The 17,966-nt window shown below is 40.7% G+C and overlaps 2 protein-coding genes across 2 annotated transcripts in view; one reads left to right on the top strand and one right to left on the bottom strand.

Moving 5' to 3' along the window:
- The window catches only part of LOC109031247 (neuroligin-1), a 239,331-nt gene that overhangs the window by 172,148 nt on the left and 49,217 nt on the right, over positions 1-17,966 (bottom strand). The gene's annotated exons all lie outside the window — the stretch shown is intronic.
- Positions 5,107-10,119, top strand: LOC109031249 (uncharacterized). The gene is made up of 3 exons (XM_019042666.2): positions 5,107-5,342; positions 7,032-7,413; positions 9,564-10,119. Exons 1-3 carry the CDS (start codon positions 5,298-5,300, stop codon positions 9,938-9,940), a joined length of 804 nt encoding a protein of 267 aa, XP_018898211.2. The 5' UTR covers positions 5,107-5,297; the 3' UTR covers positions 9,941-10,119.

The raw sequence follows: 17,966 nt of genomic DNA, 5'->3' as shown, positions 1-17,966 counted from the left end.
CAGTATCTACCAACTATGAGCCACTTTCATCGGAACGAAACTGATAGCGAATGATCTTATTCGGTTTTATTTGGAAGTGAGTCACTGTGTCACGAGGTGAATCCCTACTTTTAAGAGTGAATGACCTCATCGTAGTTTGTATACTATTAAAGGCCATTAAAGGTGAACTTGTCTGTCTATGATAGAAAACTACAAAAACCCTCAAAAACATTTTTCGGGCAAAAAATCCGGTCGAGGAAATTGACGTGTCACTTCCTTTTAATCAAGTATAAGATAGGCAAAAACCTTTGATGAATTCCCAAGGTCCACTAAGACTAATAATCATCAAAAAGTTCCAAAAACTTACTCGAAAGGAAAAAAATAAAATGAAAAATAAATCCCTTGCCAAAAATAAATAAAAAACCGATTTTGAGATAAATCCCTCGAATGAACTTGAAATCACAAAATCGGTCGAGGATGTCAACTGAAATTTTCCCCCCCTTTAATTATGAGCTCCGCAACAAGCGTGACTCGCTTGTACCTTTCCATACACGAGCCGCACGAATTCATCTCTTCTTCTCTCCTCTCCTTCCGTCCATGGACAGAGGTCCAAAATTTTTCGGATTTACTGACGCGACCGGCTGCTGTTTGGTTAATGCAGAACTTCAAAATTACTAGGATGTCCTGGAGCGCCTTAAATTCCGGGGATACTCTTCGCTTTGCCAGGCAGCTAGTTTGGCTGCCTATCCGAACCAAACCCTCACTGATTTCACTGCTTTCTTCTACGAGTGTGGATTGTAGATATGGCTGGTGGACATAAGGGGATGCCCATAAAATATGTAACGCTCAAAATCAAATATTTAAATTTAATTTATTCATTACATATTAAATATATTTTTTAAAACTCCCTTCCATTACCCTCTTCTCACATCATGCACACATGATACAGGCAACCCATTTCCGATGAAAAATTGCCAACTTGCATGCATCGATTTTTCACCTCAAATTTTCGACAAATCAGAATTACGCGTCATGCAGCGACGACATAGCACGTTAACGACATAGTTTGGAGTAACGCAGCCTTTGACTTCTCCTCTCTCCCCTGAAATGCGGGCTCAGGCCCCCTCCCCCCAGTGTGTTACGTATTTTATGAATGGCCTCAGACACTTCCCATTCTTTTTTTTCGTTTTCGATCGGTCCAAAGGCCTGTCGACTTCCATCAATCCCAATTTCCAAACCGAACGCGATCTCCGAAGATATCCCTCACTGGGGCGCTTTACGGTTCCCACACACAAACTCGGGGTGCTCCCGCGGAGTATAATGGACGTCACGGGGCCTCACACGCCCCGTCGAACAAAAAGCGTCTGGGGTGGTTTTTGCCTCCGCACTCAAGTTCTTACGCGCGGGTGCGTGAGTCCGCGGTGGACTCGTGGAACCGCATTCAGCGCCGCTCAGTGGATCGAGTCAATGGAAAAAGTCGGACGAAATCTGGAAAATTTGAAAGCTTACATTTTCGAGAATATGAAACAAAAAAGTTCAAAAGTCGTTTTATTGGGTCTTACGTAAGATAATCTTTAACAGGGTGTCTAGTATTTTTTAATTTTGAAAAATCCTGATTTTTCCTGATATTTTATAAAGAATTCCTAATTTTTTCATTTTGAAAATTCCTGATATTTTCCTGATCTTTCGGCGACTCCTGGCACGGTAGGCAAAAAGCAGTTAGACTTCTCCGCTGAGGAAATGCGCGTAAGATAAATTTCTGATAAAACGTCTAATTTCTCCGATTTTCCTAATTTTTTCCTGATCGGCCAAAATTCCTGATTATCTCCGGTTTTTTCCTGATGCTAGACACCCTGGAAAAGAACACTTCTTGAAACTAAATTTTTGACGAAATAAACATCAAAATTTGAAATTTTAGCAAAGAATTTCTTGTCCGACTTCTTCTATCAGCTCGTTCCACTGTGTGGCGACTCCTGTCAATCTCCGGGCATTTGCGTCAAAGCTTAAAAGCCTCGACGGGAAAAACTGGGAGCAAGGATTCGATGTCGATTGCGATCGCCTGCGCGAACGGCGCACGGCTCCGCGCCACCATTTATCATGCCTTCTAATTGTTTTCCCGCGCTCCGCTGTGTTCTCCGTTGGCCCAGTGAGCCTCGCGTTTGACAAATCGTAGGCCTTAATCTTGGCCCCGCGTTGCCGTATTGGTCATTTTCGGGCGCCATGGGGACAGCAAAATGTCATGAAATTCAAAATGGTTGAATCTCACTCGAACATTTTTTGGAAATTTCCGAAGTGTATTTGGATTGCGCTTGGATCACACAGTGAGAGGTTGGCGACAGGGGGTGTTAAACGAGATGAGGGAGTGTCAACTCCCTGATGACCTGTGGGAAGACCGAGCTTTGTGGCGATTAGGCGTCGTAAAGCGCCAAAGAGCGCTGTAAAAGCGACTCATATATATACGAGTATTTGGATCGCACTTAGCAAAAGGGATCCAGCGCAATTACAGTGTAGTAAAGATGTTGCTTCTTCATTAATATCTAAAAAATCTCCCAGAATAGCGAGCAATTTTGGCTTAGCCAGCAAGAAATTGTGATTTGTAAAGGAACATTATTGCGTAAATTTGAATAGAGTACGTATATAGGGTATCTTTGAGAGAAAATTAGCAGTTGCACGGTTTTGAAAATTTTGTATTCGCGTTGGTTTCTTTTTGCTAAATGCGATCCATATCTTAAATTGCAGAATATCATCCCCACTCCAAAATATGATTGAATAATGAGAGAGCCCTAGTAAAAATGAGTTGAGCCTGTGCATGCTGGTCCCTGAACAGACTCTAGGGACCTTTTGTAAAATGCGTAACACAATAAGAGAGGAAGGGCAGTCGAGGAGAGCGTTGCGCAATTTTTATTACGGATTTTATAAACGGAACTATGTGCATTAAGACATGAGCCCTGAGACCCATAAGAATATATGCATAACAGGGCTCACGTCATAATGCACATATTTCCGTTTGGCAGAAATACGCCCAATCGTGCTAGGTGTCCAGTCGCTTCTCAGCAAGATGAGCCCCGGTGAATTTGTGAGACTCGCGCTTAATTCTGGGAGCCGCACAGTGGATCGAGTCCATAGGAGAGGTCGGACAAAACTTGGAAACTTCAAACGCTTATAACTTTGTTTATACACAATTTTGAGGCTCTAAAATTGGTTCCGTTAGTTTCCTCGTAAATTTTTTTTTCAAAGGCACCCCTTGAAATTTGAGATGTGACGAAATAAACATCAAAATTAGCAGTTTTAGTCAAACATTTCATGTACGACCTCTCTAATTGGACGTATTTCTGGCAAACGGAACTATGTGCATAATGACGTGAGCCATGTTATGCACGTATTCTTATAGGCCTCAGGGCTCACGTCTTGATGCACTTAGTTTCGTTTGGCAGGAATACGTCCAATTGACTCGATCCACTGTGAGCAGTCTCGTCTAGGCGAAAAAAACAAAGGCGCTCGTGTCGCGTATCAAATGACTTCATCCTGCAGCAAGGGAGGGTGGGGGGACCCCGGCGCCCCCGAAAATGGGGATCTTAACCCCCCGCCCGTCACCGGGCTGACACATGCCTCGTCTCGTAAAACTCTCGCCCGTCTTTCTCACATCGTCGCTCCTCTGAGATAAGGACGTAACTCGATAACCGCTCGAGCCTTGTTCTCCGTATAGCTCTCTGCTTTCTGGGGCTTACGTGAAAATGGAGATACGCTCTTTTGTCAGAAGAGCGCCAACATCCTCTCAGCGTGACGATCATCTTGCCCTCGCCAGTCGTCTAAAACCGCCAACGTATCGAAGACAGGAGTTCATCCGTCTCGCGTGTCGTTGAAGTCAAGCTTTATTCTTCTTTTCATGTATCTCTATTTTCGTTCCCTCCGGGCTGATCATTGAAATTGATAGACAAAGCGATGGATTTAGAAGACATAGGGGGCATGGAGCGATCCTATTGGTTGAAATGAGTGGTTCTTATAGACTGAGGCGGTAAATGATGGACTAACTAAAGGGTCTCTTGTGGGTTGCCGTTAGTTAGTCTATTGCCTAACTCCTTTGTCCATTGCAACCATCATCGATAGGTTCTCTTTTGTCTTCTTTGTCTATAGCTTTGTCTATCAATTTCACAATCAGCCCGCTGCACAGTTAAACATTTATCATGGTTACATTGAGTTACTTTTAATTACTTCTTTTTCAGTCAGATCAGCCAAAAAGACTCAGTTTATTGACCAAATTTTTGGTGAAATCGGAAAAAAATCTTACGTTTCTCTAAGGCATCTAGGTACGAGGAAAAAGTCCTCCGGAATTTATGTACTCTTGTTTCTCTTGACGCCATTCAGAGGAAGAGACTTGCAAATGGCTCGCGCAATGGACTATCACCACTGAGATCCTGATTCGATACTGGTGGCTTCCGACTTATTTTTTAACAAGGTTCCGAATTTTCTAACCGAAGATTTGGTCAATGTAACCCAAAGGAAAATTGAGCAAAAAAAAAAAAAAAAAAAAAAAACCGGACGTTATGATTACTTTGTGTCCTGCTCATGTTAGTCCAAAAGTACAAGTTACTATTTCCTCCTGTGTATGACCCTTTTTTGGTCATTTCTATCACAATGAAATCTTCTTTTTGCCAGTTTTGCAGTTTGCAATAAATTCATTGGTAAAATCAAAAACATTTGAAACATGTTTCAATGATTTTCAGAGATGGCGGAACTTTTTTTAGAATTTTTAAAATGCCTGTAAATATTATTTTTTCTATACTTCCATTCTCTCTTTTTAACACATAAAGAGGGAAATGTATGACGCAAGTTTGACACTATATTTGATATTTCGAAGGAAATCACAGTCGAGAAAAAACAAACTTTCGAAGATCCTGAAAATATAAGGGAATTTTCCCCGAGCTCATAAGCCTACATACCATACTCTATTCCGAAGAAAAAACTTGGACACAAAAATTTTTCCTTACATCACATCCCATGTCTGTCGAAACGCACGCAAGCAATGTAAAAAATCCGCGTCTACAAAGGTCACGCAAGTGGCTTGCAAACAGCGATCTGCGCGCAAAGGCTCAGAATTTCAGCTGTGTTTTTGTGGATTTTGCCGCTTTTTGCGGGAGCGAGTGCAGGGTTTTCGGCATCTTCAACTGACAAACACGTCTGCAAAGTCTACGTCATCCTGTTTTGCGACGAGCAAAAAAGTACACGTATGGCTCGTGATCGAGCCTGGCAAAAGCTCTTATAAAAGCAGATCCCGTCACTGCTAACGTCAGTTTTCATTCGAGCAACTTTACTACAAAATGAGAACGTTTCTAGGAATACTTTGTGTGACCCTCGCAATCCAGGTAAATTCCAATAAATTTCTCATTCTTCTACTTCTAAGAATACTTTAAATAAGAAGCTCCTCTTATTTTGCTACTTACCCACCTTAAAATGAACACTTAAAATCAATTATAGTAACGTTTTACGTATTCTGATGACTACTTTTAGGTTTTTCACATTCCAGTTCATCTAAATTTTCTAGATTGTTCAATTTGAATTTGAAACTAAGTAATTTTGAGAAGTATCGTAAAATTGATCAAATTTCCTTAAAAATCCTCATACAGTTTCCTTTTTAAACTCTTGTCAGCCACTAAAGTGTTTGCATTGCGTTACACTAGATTCTGATCAAATGGCAATGGCCACGTAGGCAGCTCACCAGGAGCCTACGTTCACTTACCCCACTACCATATACTTGTTGATTGCCTCAAATTGTACTTGCGACCATTCATTAGTGCAATATTTCTATGAAAAAATGAGAGAGCCCTCTCTAAATTTTACCAGGCAAAACATGAACTAGACGTCATCTTGCATTTTCGCCGGGTAACTGATGTTCACTTTAAAAACTTATGTCTAGTGCAGCAATTGATTCCCGAATTTTCCGTATCGTCATTCTCTACATTCTCATCATTCATCATTCTCTACAGGAAATTTGGTGCATTTTTGATCCTCAATTTTTTTAACATGATAAATTGAAATAGTGTTTACACTTTTTCATCTCAACACTGTATAATCGTGTAAATCCAAAAATTTTTCGGAGGACCAGATCAATATATAGAAGAAAGAGAACCACAATATACTTTCTTTTAATTCAGTCGAGAGAATTCGTCCCTATTTCATGTAGAATTCATTTGTTAAAAATTTTCAAACCTTTGGTGTGTACTCCCTCCAAATTTTTGAAAATTTTCAAGACGTTAGGGTTATACCTTCCTCCAAACCCAATAAAATTTAATTTTTACCAAATTCTGTCTACTCCCTGGCCAATCTAAGACTGATAGACCTGTATTTAAAATCACGTTGCATTTTAATCATAATTTAAAGGTTTGATTTAGTTCATAGATTTTTAAAAAACTTTTTGATTGATAACTGTCAATCCTATTCGGTCACCCATATTATTCAATTCACTTTACTTATCCTCAGTTTAACCTATAACTTTCAAAAGTCTAAATTCGCAAAAAGCCGCGGCGTTAAGGGGTAGTTAAGGCTGAAAATTACTATTTTCAGTGCGACTATCTCAGTTTCATAAAAAAAAAAACCTTTTTGAAAAGTGCGCTTCTATCCCTGTCGTGTCTTCGTTAATGGACGTATTTATGCTAAATGGAACTATGTTTAAGTGGAAAGATGGGGTGTGCTCATTGGTGGTCGGGCCATAAGAGTGAATGGGAATTAAAGTCCCAGTGACGTCAGCGGTGACGATCGAGACGCAAAATGGTGAGGAGCTCGTCGTCGGAGCGCTTTAACTCATGAGCCCTGTCCACACTGTTCTTGTCATATGTCCACGGCTCACGAGTTAGCCCTCAGTTCCTTTAGATTTAATATCAAATCCCGCTTTTCCGTTTTCTCAAAAGGAACTATATCCACTTTTACATCGTTTCTTATCCAGCTTGCACGGGCAGACCCCATCTTTCCGCTTGCACCGTTCCTTTTAGCATAAATACGTCCGTTTCTTTGTTGCTATCCGAATAAAACCGACTCGAACGCCCCATTTCCAACAGCTGGTGATCGTCTTCAGCGATGCTGAGCAGCACGTCCCCGGGCGATTCAAGGCTGGCCTAGACTTCCACCAAGAGGCTGGCGACAAGGCCTCGACCCGCTCCATCACCTCCTCGGAACCCGGCGCCGAATGGGCCAAGAGCTCTGTCCAAACCCCGATCGAGGATGAGATCACCGACTTGAACAAGGAGAAGGAAGCCAGCAAGAAGAAGGAAGTCAATGCTGAGGCCGGCGAGGACCTCGAGGACCTTGAGGATTTGGAGGATATCGATCACCTGGCCACCCGCGGTCTCGAAGACTTGGACGAGGATTTGGGGGAGGATGATTTGGATGTGGAAGGAGCCGCCGACCATGATCTTGAAACACGCGGACTTCTTGAATCAGGTACATCATACTATCGAGTTCTTAGTGCAGTGAAAGCGAAAGCTGGGAAACCTTCAGCCGATTGTTGAAATTTTGTTTCCCTCTACCGCTACTACTTTGGTTTCGTCCGACAGACGAACACAAATTAAAGTAACTACCCTCACCCAAGTAGCATTTTTCAATGTAAAAGTTGCAACAATGTTGGTATTTGTTGCAACAAAGTTGCAACTTTCGGTCAACTTTTGGTCGATAATTGCTCATTTTCAGCGATCTGATCGGAAGACAAAGTTGCAACCTGCTGAGATTGCAAAATGAACCGAAGTTGTTTTTAATCTAAAGATAGGCAACCAGCAATACTTTGAAGTTGAAACATGTTGCAATTTAATTGCAACTAGTTCCAACAATGGAAACGGACCTTCGGGGGAGAGAGTAGGCAATCTGCACATCAATCTATAGTTGCAAGAATCAAACGATTTTGTTGCAAGTTGTTGCAACCTCTGCTACTTAGGCAGAGGTATTTTCTGATGAACTGTAGAGTAGCCTATCACTCTTGCTTTCACTTGAAAACTTATTTGCACAGCTACTTATTTTTAATATCAAATTATAGGCATGTTATTAGGCTGTATTCTGTAAATATTTTTCGATCGATTTAAGCCCAAAATATTGAAAAAGGTACATATACGCAAGGAAAATTGAGAAAAAAACGCTTATTGTTACACGAGCATCGCATATTGAACTCATTTTGTAACCTCTTCTATTTTTGGCTCGATTTTGAAACATCATATATGCCACTGGTTTCCCATGGAGGAAGTTACTTTCATGGGAGCAGCCAGAGAAATAGTTCTTTTTGCAAAATGTAATCCATGTGGACGTATTTATGCTAAAAGGAACTATGTTGCACGCAAACCCTATGTTCATAGTTCCTTTTAGCATAAATACGTCCATATTGCCTTCGTATGGCATTAAAGATCACGTTGCGAGCATGACGCAACCACTGATAGAAGCAATGCATTCCAATGACGCACGGCAAGGGTATGGCTGCCGTGCTAATGAAGAACACCGTATAAACATTCGAGATTTGCCAAATCTCCTCAGATAAAATTTTTATTTTTGAGGAAAGTTATGAATATTTTTCCTTGACATTTTCAGACATTTCAGATCTAATTATGAAAAAAGTTTCTGAAAAATTGGAAGACAAATATTCAAAACTTTTCCAGAAAATTACAGATCTGTCAAAGAAAATTTGACAACGCCTGAAGGCTCATACGGTGTTTTTCCTTAGCAAGGCAGTCGGGCTCTTACGACCTTAAATTATGCCTATACGATGAAATTTTCGAGAGTTCTTTATCCCCCACCTCCACGTATGGTGACATCTACTATAAGTCCACTTGATCTTTTACACAGTGATACTATTTGGTGAAAATAACCAGAAATATGTCAGTATTTGCCAGAACTCTGGTGATACTTGCCATAATATGGTGAATAATACTAAAAGTCTAGTGTTTATTACCATACTCGTATCACTGTATCAGAGTATGGTAAAATCTACCATACCTTTTTTCTCAGTGCATGGACAATGGACCACTAGACTAGGTACGAATTTCAGCATTCTGATACATGTTTCTGAACCAAAATTTCACGTAAAATGCGATGCGCATAGCAAAAGTTACCGAAAGCAAGTTCTTTCGAAGATATTTAATGATTCATGATACGTGAATTCAAACCGCCCGCTCATGAAAACTCAATGCTCTACGTGATTCACATCGCGGGCTAAACGTTCATCATGATAGTCTCTGCAATATAAAAATCTGGAAACCTCAATCTTGACGCTTTGGCTTAGCTATAGCAAATTTCTTGTGGTTTGAACAACATATAATGGGAAATGAACATTGTTCGATGGAGAAGCTTGCTGAAACCGTTGTAGCTCGCGATTTGACTCGAGTAGAGCTTTGAGTTTCTTGTGAGCGGGCAGTTCAAATTCCTCGTAACCAATGTGAAATAAAAACGTTGAAATCTTCGTTAGGAGTTAGTTTCAGTAATATTCGTTGCGCTAATCGTGTTCTACGTGAAATTCTGGTTAAGAAACATGCATCAGATTGCTTAAATTCGTACCTTGTCTAGTGGTCCATTTGAACCGAAAACTGGACACGATTTTTCTTTGACTCTTCCAGGAATGAACATGCTCCCGTCGCGCGAGGCCTTGAGTCATACCGTCTCCGACCTGAAGGACAGAGCCGCGAGTATCCCGAGGGCCGTTTCGGACATCTACCACGACCCGCAGGCCGCCCGTGAATCCCTCCGCAACACCCTGAGCAACGCCAAGGACACCGTCATGAACTCAAACGTCCGCGCCAAGATGGCCGATCTCTACAAGGCCGGACTCGACAAGGGCCTCGACCTCTACAAGGGCATCAACCAGCGTCTCAGCCCCGGCATGGCCAAGACCCTCAACCAAGGCGTCAGCTCCACCATGCGCACCATCCAAGCCGCCAAGGAGTCCCCCATCGCCAAGTCCATCTCCGAGAAGGTCGCCGCCTGGTTGCCCTGAGCTCTCGGCGATCCCTCGTTTATGGAATGATGGTTTTCCTCAATCCGTCCAGGATTCTAATTTTTCTGATTTCTTCCACGTCCCCTCCCCCTATTTTCGAGAAACGATTCTCGTCTAAATTTTACCTCTTTTTCTGATAGTCCTCTCGAAGAACCCCTTGAATAAATTGCATAGATCAACGCATCTGTTTTCATACCTCACCCGGAGCATCATTAATACACGGTAAGATAAATTAACCGATGTTTTTTGTTGATATGGGAAGTGAAACACAAAACGACCCAAATCCTCGGTTGACTCTAGAATTTCCCCGTCTCTCCATTGTTTTCTGCGCTACATTTGCCGCAAAGTGTACCAAAATCAACATAAAAGGGTTGGTTTGTGTTTCACTTCCTACACTAATCAGAAGTAACGCAAGAGCACAAATATTTTTCCTAGTGTATAAGCGCGCTGACTCTCTGAGTTTTTGCAGTTTGTTCCACCCATAGAGTAAATTAGAGTCGCTCGAACAGCACGTTTCTAGCCTTATGTTCGCCAAAAGTGAGAAACGACTGTGCATGCGGCATCAAGATGGCTGATTGAAATAGTCCTTGATGCGAAATTTTTAACACAGCGTCTTATGGAAAAAACTGCAGGCTATGAGTGTTTTTTAGCGTTTAGGTATTCATTTCGCTTTTGGCAAAATATGCTGACCGAATAGTTTAGCGTTTAGGTATTCATTTCGCTTTTGGCAAAATATGCTGACCGAATAGTTACAACAAATTAAATAATGTACAGACTCCCGGTTTTTATGTAATACATACATTTTATACCTCAGCACCTAAAGGAAGCCACGGGACGTAAATGCCAGTTGCCGCACACTAGTCTCAGGACTCAGGAGTGCTGGACGAAACTGCCGACGAAATAGTATATTTTCATCGAACACAGCAATTCTGATGTATACTTAACGGTTCTACAGGACTGATCTCTATGATTTTTCCTGCTATTCGCCGGTGATCGTCCTTTATAAATTCCTTTTTATTTATATCGCGGAAATGTGACTCGGGTTTTGTTTTTATATTATGCGATAAAGTTGTGAGTCCCCCTCCCCCCTTTCAACATTGATATGATAGTTCATGCATTACACTAGGCCACTGGACAGGGTATAAATTATTTTAGATATAGATGTCTCATGCAGATGGATAGGTGCTTTCATGGATGAGTCAGAAACAGTATTTCCTTATTGCGTAGTGCAATTCAAATGAACGACAAGAGGCATTCTCATTCCGTGTCGTGACTATTTGCGCACAAGTTTTTACTTAGTCTATGCAATCAAGCAAAAAACATGCCCATAACGGGAACCACGTTGCAGCACAGTAAAAGCACTAAATATAAAAGAAAATATTAGAGTGCTTTGGAAATCATTAAATTTGACCAGAGGCCACCTTAATATTTACAAAATACATGATCACCCCTCCTTTAATACATATTTTTTTCATCAATTTAAATTAGAACAATCCTTGTAGATTGTGCAAACATTTCATAATCATCAGTTGAAAAACGCTGACTTGGCAACTTTAAATATCAAACCAAACACAGAGCGGAGCGGCGTGCTGACTGCTGCCAACGTGAAAGGAGCACTGGCGCCTGCAAACCTAACAGGGATACTTCACGCATTGCGCAATGCATGAAGTATCCCTGTTAGGTTTGAAGGCGCCACAGCAAGGCCGCTCGCCGCGCTGCGGCTTGCCGCGGCGCTTCAAGCAACTATACCGCCACGGAGGTGTTGCACAGTATCATACGAAATTGAAGGCGCTCCAACGCATATAGAACGATAGGCATCCTTTAAGAGTACGGAGCTTTCCTTGCAAAATAAATCAATATACTACGGTTCAAAAAGAGAGCGGTAGTTCGAGAACTCACCAAGTCTTCAGATCCGTATTTAATAACGTTTAGCATAATTTTTGAATTTTATTAGAGAATAAACTGACTCAATTTAGAAAGCACTGTGTAACTTGATTCCTCTTCAAAATTTCACAAGGAAAATGAATCATACAATGAGAAGTTTGGAAAGCAACCCCTAAACAAGATATTAGCATTGGGTAAATGCATTGGAAAAATACAAATGACGTCATTTGTGTATGACCCAACTTGATCTGTGTTGAAAATACTTGTTAGTATCTTGTTTAGGGGTTCACCTCCGAACTTCCCGTTGTTCGAATAGTTTTCCACGTAAGATTTTGGAGAGGTAACACGTGATGCTTTATTTTAGTTTAAACTTTGTCTGGTCACCCATTTTGATATGAATATATGACAAATCAATTAATTACTCATGAAACACAAGAAACTTTGGTTGGAAAAAAAAAAAAAAAAAATTAAACATAATGGCGCGAATATAACAAGGTCATGAAAATTGCATTTTGCAAAAAGGAACCGGAAGCATTGCAATGATGCTGAGATTGTGCGAATTCATCCTGTGCAGTAAAATAACTGAAATCATAAAAAATATGAAATTTACATGGTCATTTTTGTCTCAGTGTCACAGATCTCAGCGAGGAAAATAGAAACTGTCGATGTATAATCAGGTTTGTTATCCGAGACAAAAGAAGTTGCACAATCTTAGCAACATTGCAATGCTCGTAGTTCCTTTTTGCAAAATGCAATCCATATGTTTGTTTACTGATGGGATCATCAAAAAGCTATGTAAAACGTACGAGGTAGTACTAAATCGGCCTATTAAATTATGATTCTGCGACTTAGGGGAATGATTTATTGCGGTGTGATACTTATGCAATACGATGCCCGTACGTAGAATCTTGTCCTAATTTAAGCCGCATCCCGGCACGCAAAATAAGGGCGCAGTTCGGTTTCCCCGGCGTCGCACGCAAAGCGAATGGCATCCGAAAAGCCGGGGGACCCGCCCCTTCAAATAATGGAACAGGTGACCCGCACGGCTGGATCATTCATTAGATTGGCCTTAGAAGCGGCTTAATGGGGCGGACAGAATTCCTCCTCCCTTCACTCGAGCAAAAAGCGCTGAGCTGCCGATGCGATTGGAGGAAGGTGGGTGCTCCCTTCGGAAATCTATCATTTTCAGCGCGGTGTGGCAACGTCGCGAGCTACGTGCACAAGGGTTTTTTTCACCCTTCCGCAGATTCCCGTGCCGCCAACCGAACGTTTAACCTATTTAGAGGTGAGATATGACCCAGTTCCTGAGCTATACCTATTGACTTCCCCGCTATAAAAGAAAGTTGTGGGGGGAGGGCGAGGGGAGTCGCTTTCACTTTACAACTTCCACCGATGTCAATCATAAAATCGACGAGCGGGGCTCGGGGTATCGCGGGCGGTATCGAGAGGCGCTAAAGAGTCGGCCCTCACAAAGGCCAATACAATTAAGCAATGGCGGCGCGTGGATGGGGCGAGAGCAGCCCCCCTCTCCCTCTTAAAATTCTGAGAATTATTTTTCAATTTCTTTCACTATTTTTTAATGTTTTTTATTTATTTTAATTTGTAAGATGTGATAGTCCCCCACAAAAACAGTAAAGAATGGATTTTTAAGTGTATCTTGCTTACACAATGTCCCATCACTGAAAAAAAAAATCGGTAAATCCAAACTAGTTAGAATCACATGGAACCAGGTTTTGTTCGATTTATGCGATCGAACCATAATAAATTCTTACAGTTCGATTAAGTGGACCGAACAGTTCGGCTGAGCAGACCGAATAATTCGGTCGTGTGTACCGAACAAAATCGTGGTTCCATATGATCCTAACTAGTTTTACCGTAGATTTACCGGACTTTTTTTTTTTTTTTCAGTGGCATCATTTCTGTAACAAAGGGTGGAAAAATTCATAGCGCCGAAGAAAAAAATACGAACATATTCTCGTTTTTTTTTTTTTGTACAACTATATGCACGCAGAACTTTGTCAATATGGGTCAGTTGCGCTGGTCACAGATTCAAACTTTGATCCTTTATTCATGCAGATCGACTAAAAATAATGAGATCTTTCCAAAGAGCGACTTTCTACGTTGAATATTCACCGAGATATCGCGCCTTGAAAAACTCGATTCATGACGTCATACCGCTAGAGCACATACCATGTTATGCACTACCGCGGTGAATGACGTCAACCCGACTTTTCAAAGGACGATATCTCCGTTAATGTTCAACGTAGAGAGTTGCTGTCTGGACGGATCCAGTTATTTTCGGCTGATCTAAAAGAGGGAGTACCGGAACACGATTCTGTTATCAGCGCAACTGGTCCATCATATCAACAAAACGACTTAGATGGCATTGGAGGAAGGGGAGTAGGGTTACATTCTCACCCCTTGATTCCTCTAGGAATCAAAGTATTCAGGGAAAATCTTTCATCAGGAACGGAGAATGTGGTTATTCCCGTGAACATGCCCGCACCGTTTATACAGGGATGTGTATAATTAAGTCTCTATCTAAGTTTCGCGGGAAAGCGGATTTCCGCCGAAAAACACTATGATTTTCCGCGGAAATTCTTAAAGCCAGTCCTCGGATGACACTTTTAGTCCTCAAATTTTAATTTTTTCGCGTGGTCGGTCCTGTAGATCTATTAGGAATCCCTTTTGCAGGTATTAATGAGAAATGACCTCTGAATGGACTATTTCTGCCCACAGGAACTATGTGCATCATGACGTGAGTCCTGTTACGCATGTATCTTATGGGTTTCAAGTCTCACGTCTTAATGCACATAGTTCTGTTTGACAGAAATACGTCCAAATATACCTTTCATCGACTTTAAATTTTTGAATTTTAACACAGGAAGCGAGGTATTGAAGGCGTGAGGCGCTCTTTGAAGGTTGGGCTCTGCAGCGGCCGAGGGGAAAAGTCCCCTGGTATTTTGATATTTCATCTTAATTTTACGGGAAAAAAGAGGTACGGGTTGTTGGATGACTTTGACATTTCCAATTAACTGTGGTGGTACCCTAATAAATTAGGTTACCGACCCAATCGTCGCGCTACCACTCCAACTTGAGTCGCCGCACAGCGGATCGAGTCAGTAGGAGAGGTCGGACAAAATTTGGAAAGTTTAAACGCTTATAGCTTCGTTTATACAAATTTTTGAGATCCTAAAAGTGGTTCAGTTGGTTTCCTCGTGAAATTTTCTTCAGGTAGCACCCCTAGAAATTTAACTTGTGACGAAATAAACATCAAAATTTGCAGTTGTATAGTCATAAAATTTCATGTCCGACCTCACTAATTGACTCGATCCACTGTGCGCCGTGTCCTACCACAATTAATTGGAAATGTCTATATCATCCAACCATTTGGGGTAGTGCCACAATTTTGGAGGAAACTCCTTGAAACTTTTTCCCATGTTGCAATACGAAGCCTGTATTATAATTACATCAGGAAAAAAATCCTCGTTCGTTTCTCGTCACGCTGAGGAAAATACTTGTTTCAGTGAGAGAAGTGACTTACTATTTGGACGTATTTATGCGAAAAGGAACTGTGTGCATAGGATTTGCGTGTAACATAGTTCTTTTTAGCATAAATACGTCCATTTGTACGTCGAGTGGAAGTTTAGTTGTGGCAGTTTCGTCATGAGGCGAATCGGAATTATATTGACTGAGGCAAAATCTCCGGATCGCGACAAATGTGTTCTAAATTTTGGAACTTTCGGCACCCCTGAAATGTTTTTTTTTTTTTTTTTTTTTTTTTTTTTTTTTTTTAGAGGTAGTAGTGGGTCTGACGTCCATCACGGTCCACTATGGTCCACAGACTGGATTTAACGGAACTTTATTCGAAAATGCACTGCACCGTTATAAAAGGTGTTGGATCTTATGTTTTTTGGGTCGCTGATTTCATTTTACATCTTGGTTTAACAAAATATTAACATCCTGACCGAGAAACTTAACTTCAAATGTGATTTCTGGCGCTTTTAAGACTGAAGATTTTTTCCACTCTATTTTGACATGTATAAAAATAATAACAAAAGTGTCTCTCGGTCGAGATCAGATATTTCTCAGGTATTTTTAGGCGGTAAATCCGAATATGACCTCCGTTTTGGTCCATCGCTCTTGAATTTTCCGGAAAAGCCGATTTTACCCGGAAAAATGGACATTTTTGGTGTTTTTGCGACTGTTGACCTCTGCAACATGTAGGTAAAATTTTTTCCAGGTACTAAACAGTACTATTTCGATGTATTTTGATCTACTGAGTCCGAAAATGACCTTTGTTTTTTCTTATCATCTCTCACTGTTCCGAAAAAGCGACTTTTTCCCGGGAAAATGAGCAATTTTGACGTATTTTTGTCATAATTGCAATTCATGTTGATAAATTATACTGGACCCGTGATAAAGCGATTCTGTCATGTATATTAAGATGCTAAATTCGAATATGACATAGGTTTTGGTTTATCATCCTCCAGTTCTCCGATAATGCCGATTTTTCCGCGCCTTTTGAGTAAAACCTTTCCCAGACTCTTGTGTTAAAAATACGGTTTTTAAATTGATTTCGATGTTTGATATATTGATTCTTATGTATTTTGACTTGCTAAACCCGAATATGACCTTAGATTTTTTCTATCACCCCTCATTATCCCGGAAAATTCAATTTTCCTCGGAGAACGAGCTTTTTCGGTATTTTTGCGCCAATTTTCCTATTCTATGGAGTTGTAGCGATTTTCCAAGTTCCTCTTTAGGTCTTCTCTGACGTCTTAAGAAACATTCAACAGGAGTTCGACCTCAACTTGCCTCTTACAACCCCCCGTTTTCCTCAGAATACGGAAAATCGTCGCAAAAATACCAAAAAAGCTCGTTCTCCGAGGAAAATTGAATTTTCCGGGATAATGAGGGGTGATAGAAAAAATCTAAGGTCATATTCGGGTTTAGCAAGTCAAAATACATAAGAATCAATATATCAAACATCGAAATCAATTTAAAAACCGTATTTTTAACACAAGAATCCGGGAAAGGTTTTACTCAAAAGGCGCGGAAAAATCGGCATTATCGGAGAACTGGAGGATGATAAACCAAAACCTTTGTCATATTCGAATTTAGCAGCTTAATATACATGACAGAATCTCTTTATCTCGGGTCCAGTATAATTTATCAACATGAATTGCAATTATGACAAAAATACGTCAAAATTGCTCATTTTCCCGGGAGAAAGTCGCTTTTTCGGAAAAGTGAGAGGTGATAAGAAAAAACAAAAGTCATTTTCGGACTCAGTAGATCAAAATATATCAGATAACTTTTATTTTGTACCTAGAAAAAATTTAACAGTCGCAAAAACGCCAAACATGCAACGAATATTCCACATTTTGATGTACGGAGGTGCACTCCGAAAAAAATTGATTTCGACCGTTAGGCGCAAAAAGGCGCAATTTAAATTGGCATAATTTTAAACTTAAGGATATGTTGAACAAGATTTTTCAATCTGCAAAGCATTAACTAGAATTAAAAAAAAGTTAGAGCTTCCTAAAAATTACGAATTTCACTGATTTCTAGCATTTTTTGGCGTATGTTTGGAGCGTTCAAAAGCATACAAATTCCGGTTCAAAATTAATGAAACGGGGTGAAAAGGAAGTCACTTGCCATCAGGTGGATCCATGTTGCCCAAAAATTTACATAGATGAGGCGTAACTCGGTAAAATAAACACCCTGTAACGCACCACCGAATGCGGCTCACAATCAGCTAATGAAGACCTGCCGCGCGCTCTCTTGTTAGGGTCCGTCACAATCTTATAAATCATTATTTGTCGATGAAAACTTAGGTGACGACCCATGAGAGTATGTATGATAAAACTGTAGTGCCAAACTTTAATTTTTTCCACCCTCAAAATTTGACTAAAGTTCCGTTAAATAGGGTCTGTGGACCATAGTGCGGTCGTTTGTGGCCTATAGAGAAGCTATTGACTCAGAGAAGGTCAGATTTCTGAAATGTTAATACCTTTGCGGTTCCTCCATGCATTATATCTTGAAGTTTCCTCTCGATTGTCACACTCTCAAGGGAAACTGTCATGAAGAATTGGTAACATAGTGTCAAATGAACCACACTTTGCAATAAGGAACCACT

This window comes from Bemisia tabaci, unplaced genomic scaffold (assembly GCF_918797505.1).
Source record: "Bemisia tabaci unplaced genomic scaffold, PGI_BMITA_v3".
NCBI lineage: Eukaryota > Metazoa > Arthropoda > Insecta > Hemiptera > Aleyrodidae > Bemisia > Bemisia tabaci.
The sequence above is the reverse complement of the archived record's forward strand: the minus strand, read 5'-3'. Positions and strand labels throughout refer to the sequence as shown.

Excerpts from the sequence above, each read along its gene's own strand:
- LOC109031249 (XM_019042666.2), top strand. The coding sequence starts at position 5,298 with ATGAGAACGTTTCTAGGAATACTTTGTGTGACCCTCGCAATCCAG. Across the intron at positions 5,343-7,031 it reads GTGTGACCCTCGCAATCCAG|CTGGTGATCGTCTTCAGCGA; the intron begins GTAAATTCCAAT and ends CATTTCCAACAG. Across the intron at positions 7,414-9,563 it reads ACGCGGACTTCTTGAATCAG|GAATGAACATGCTCCCGTCG; the intron begins GTACATCATACT and ends TGACTCTTCCAG.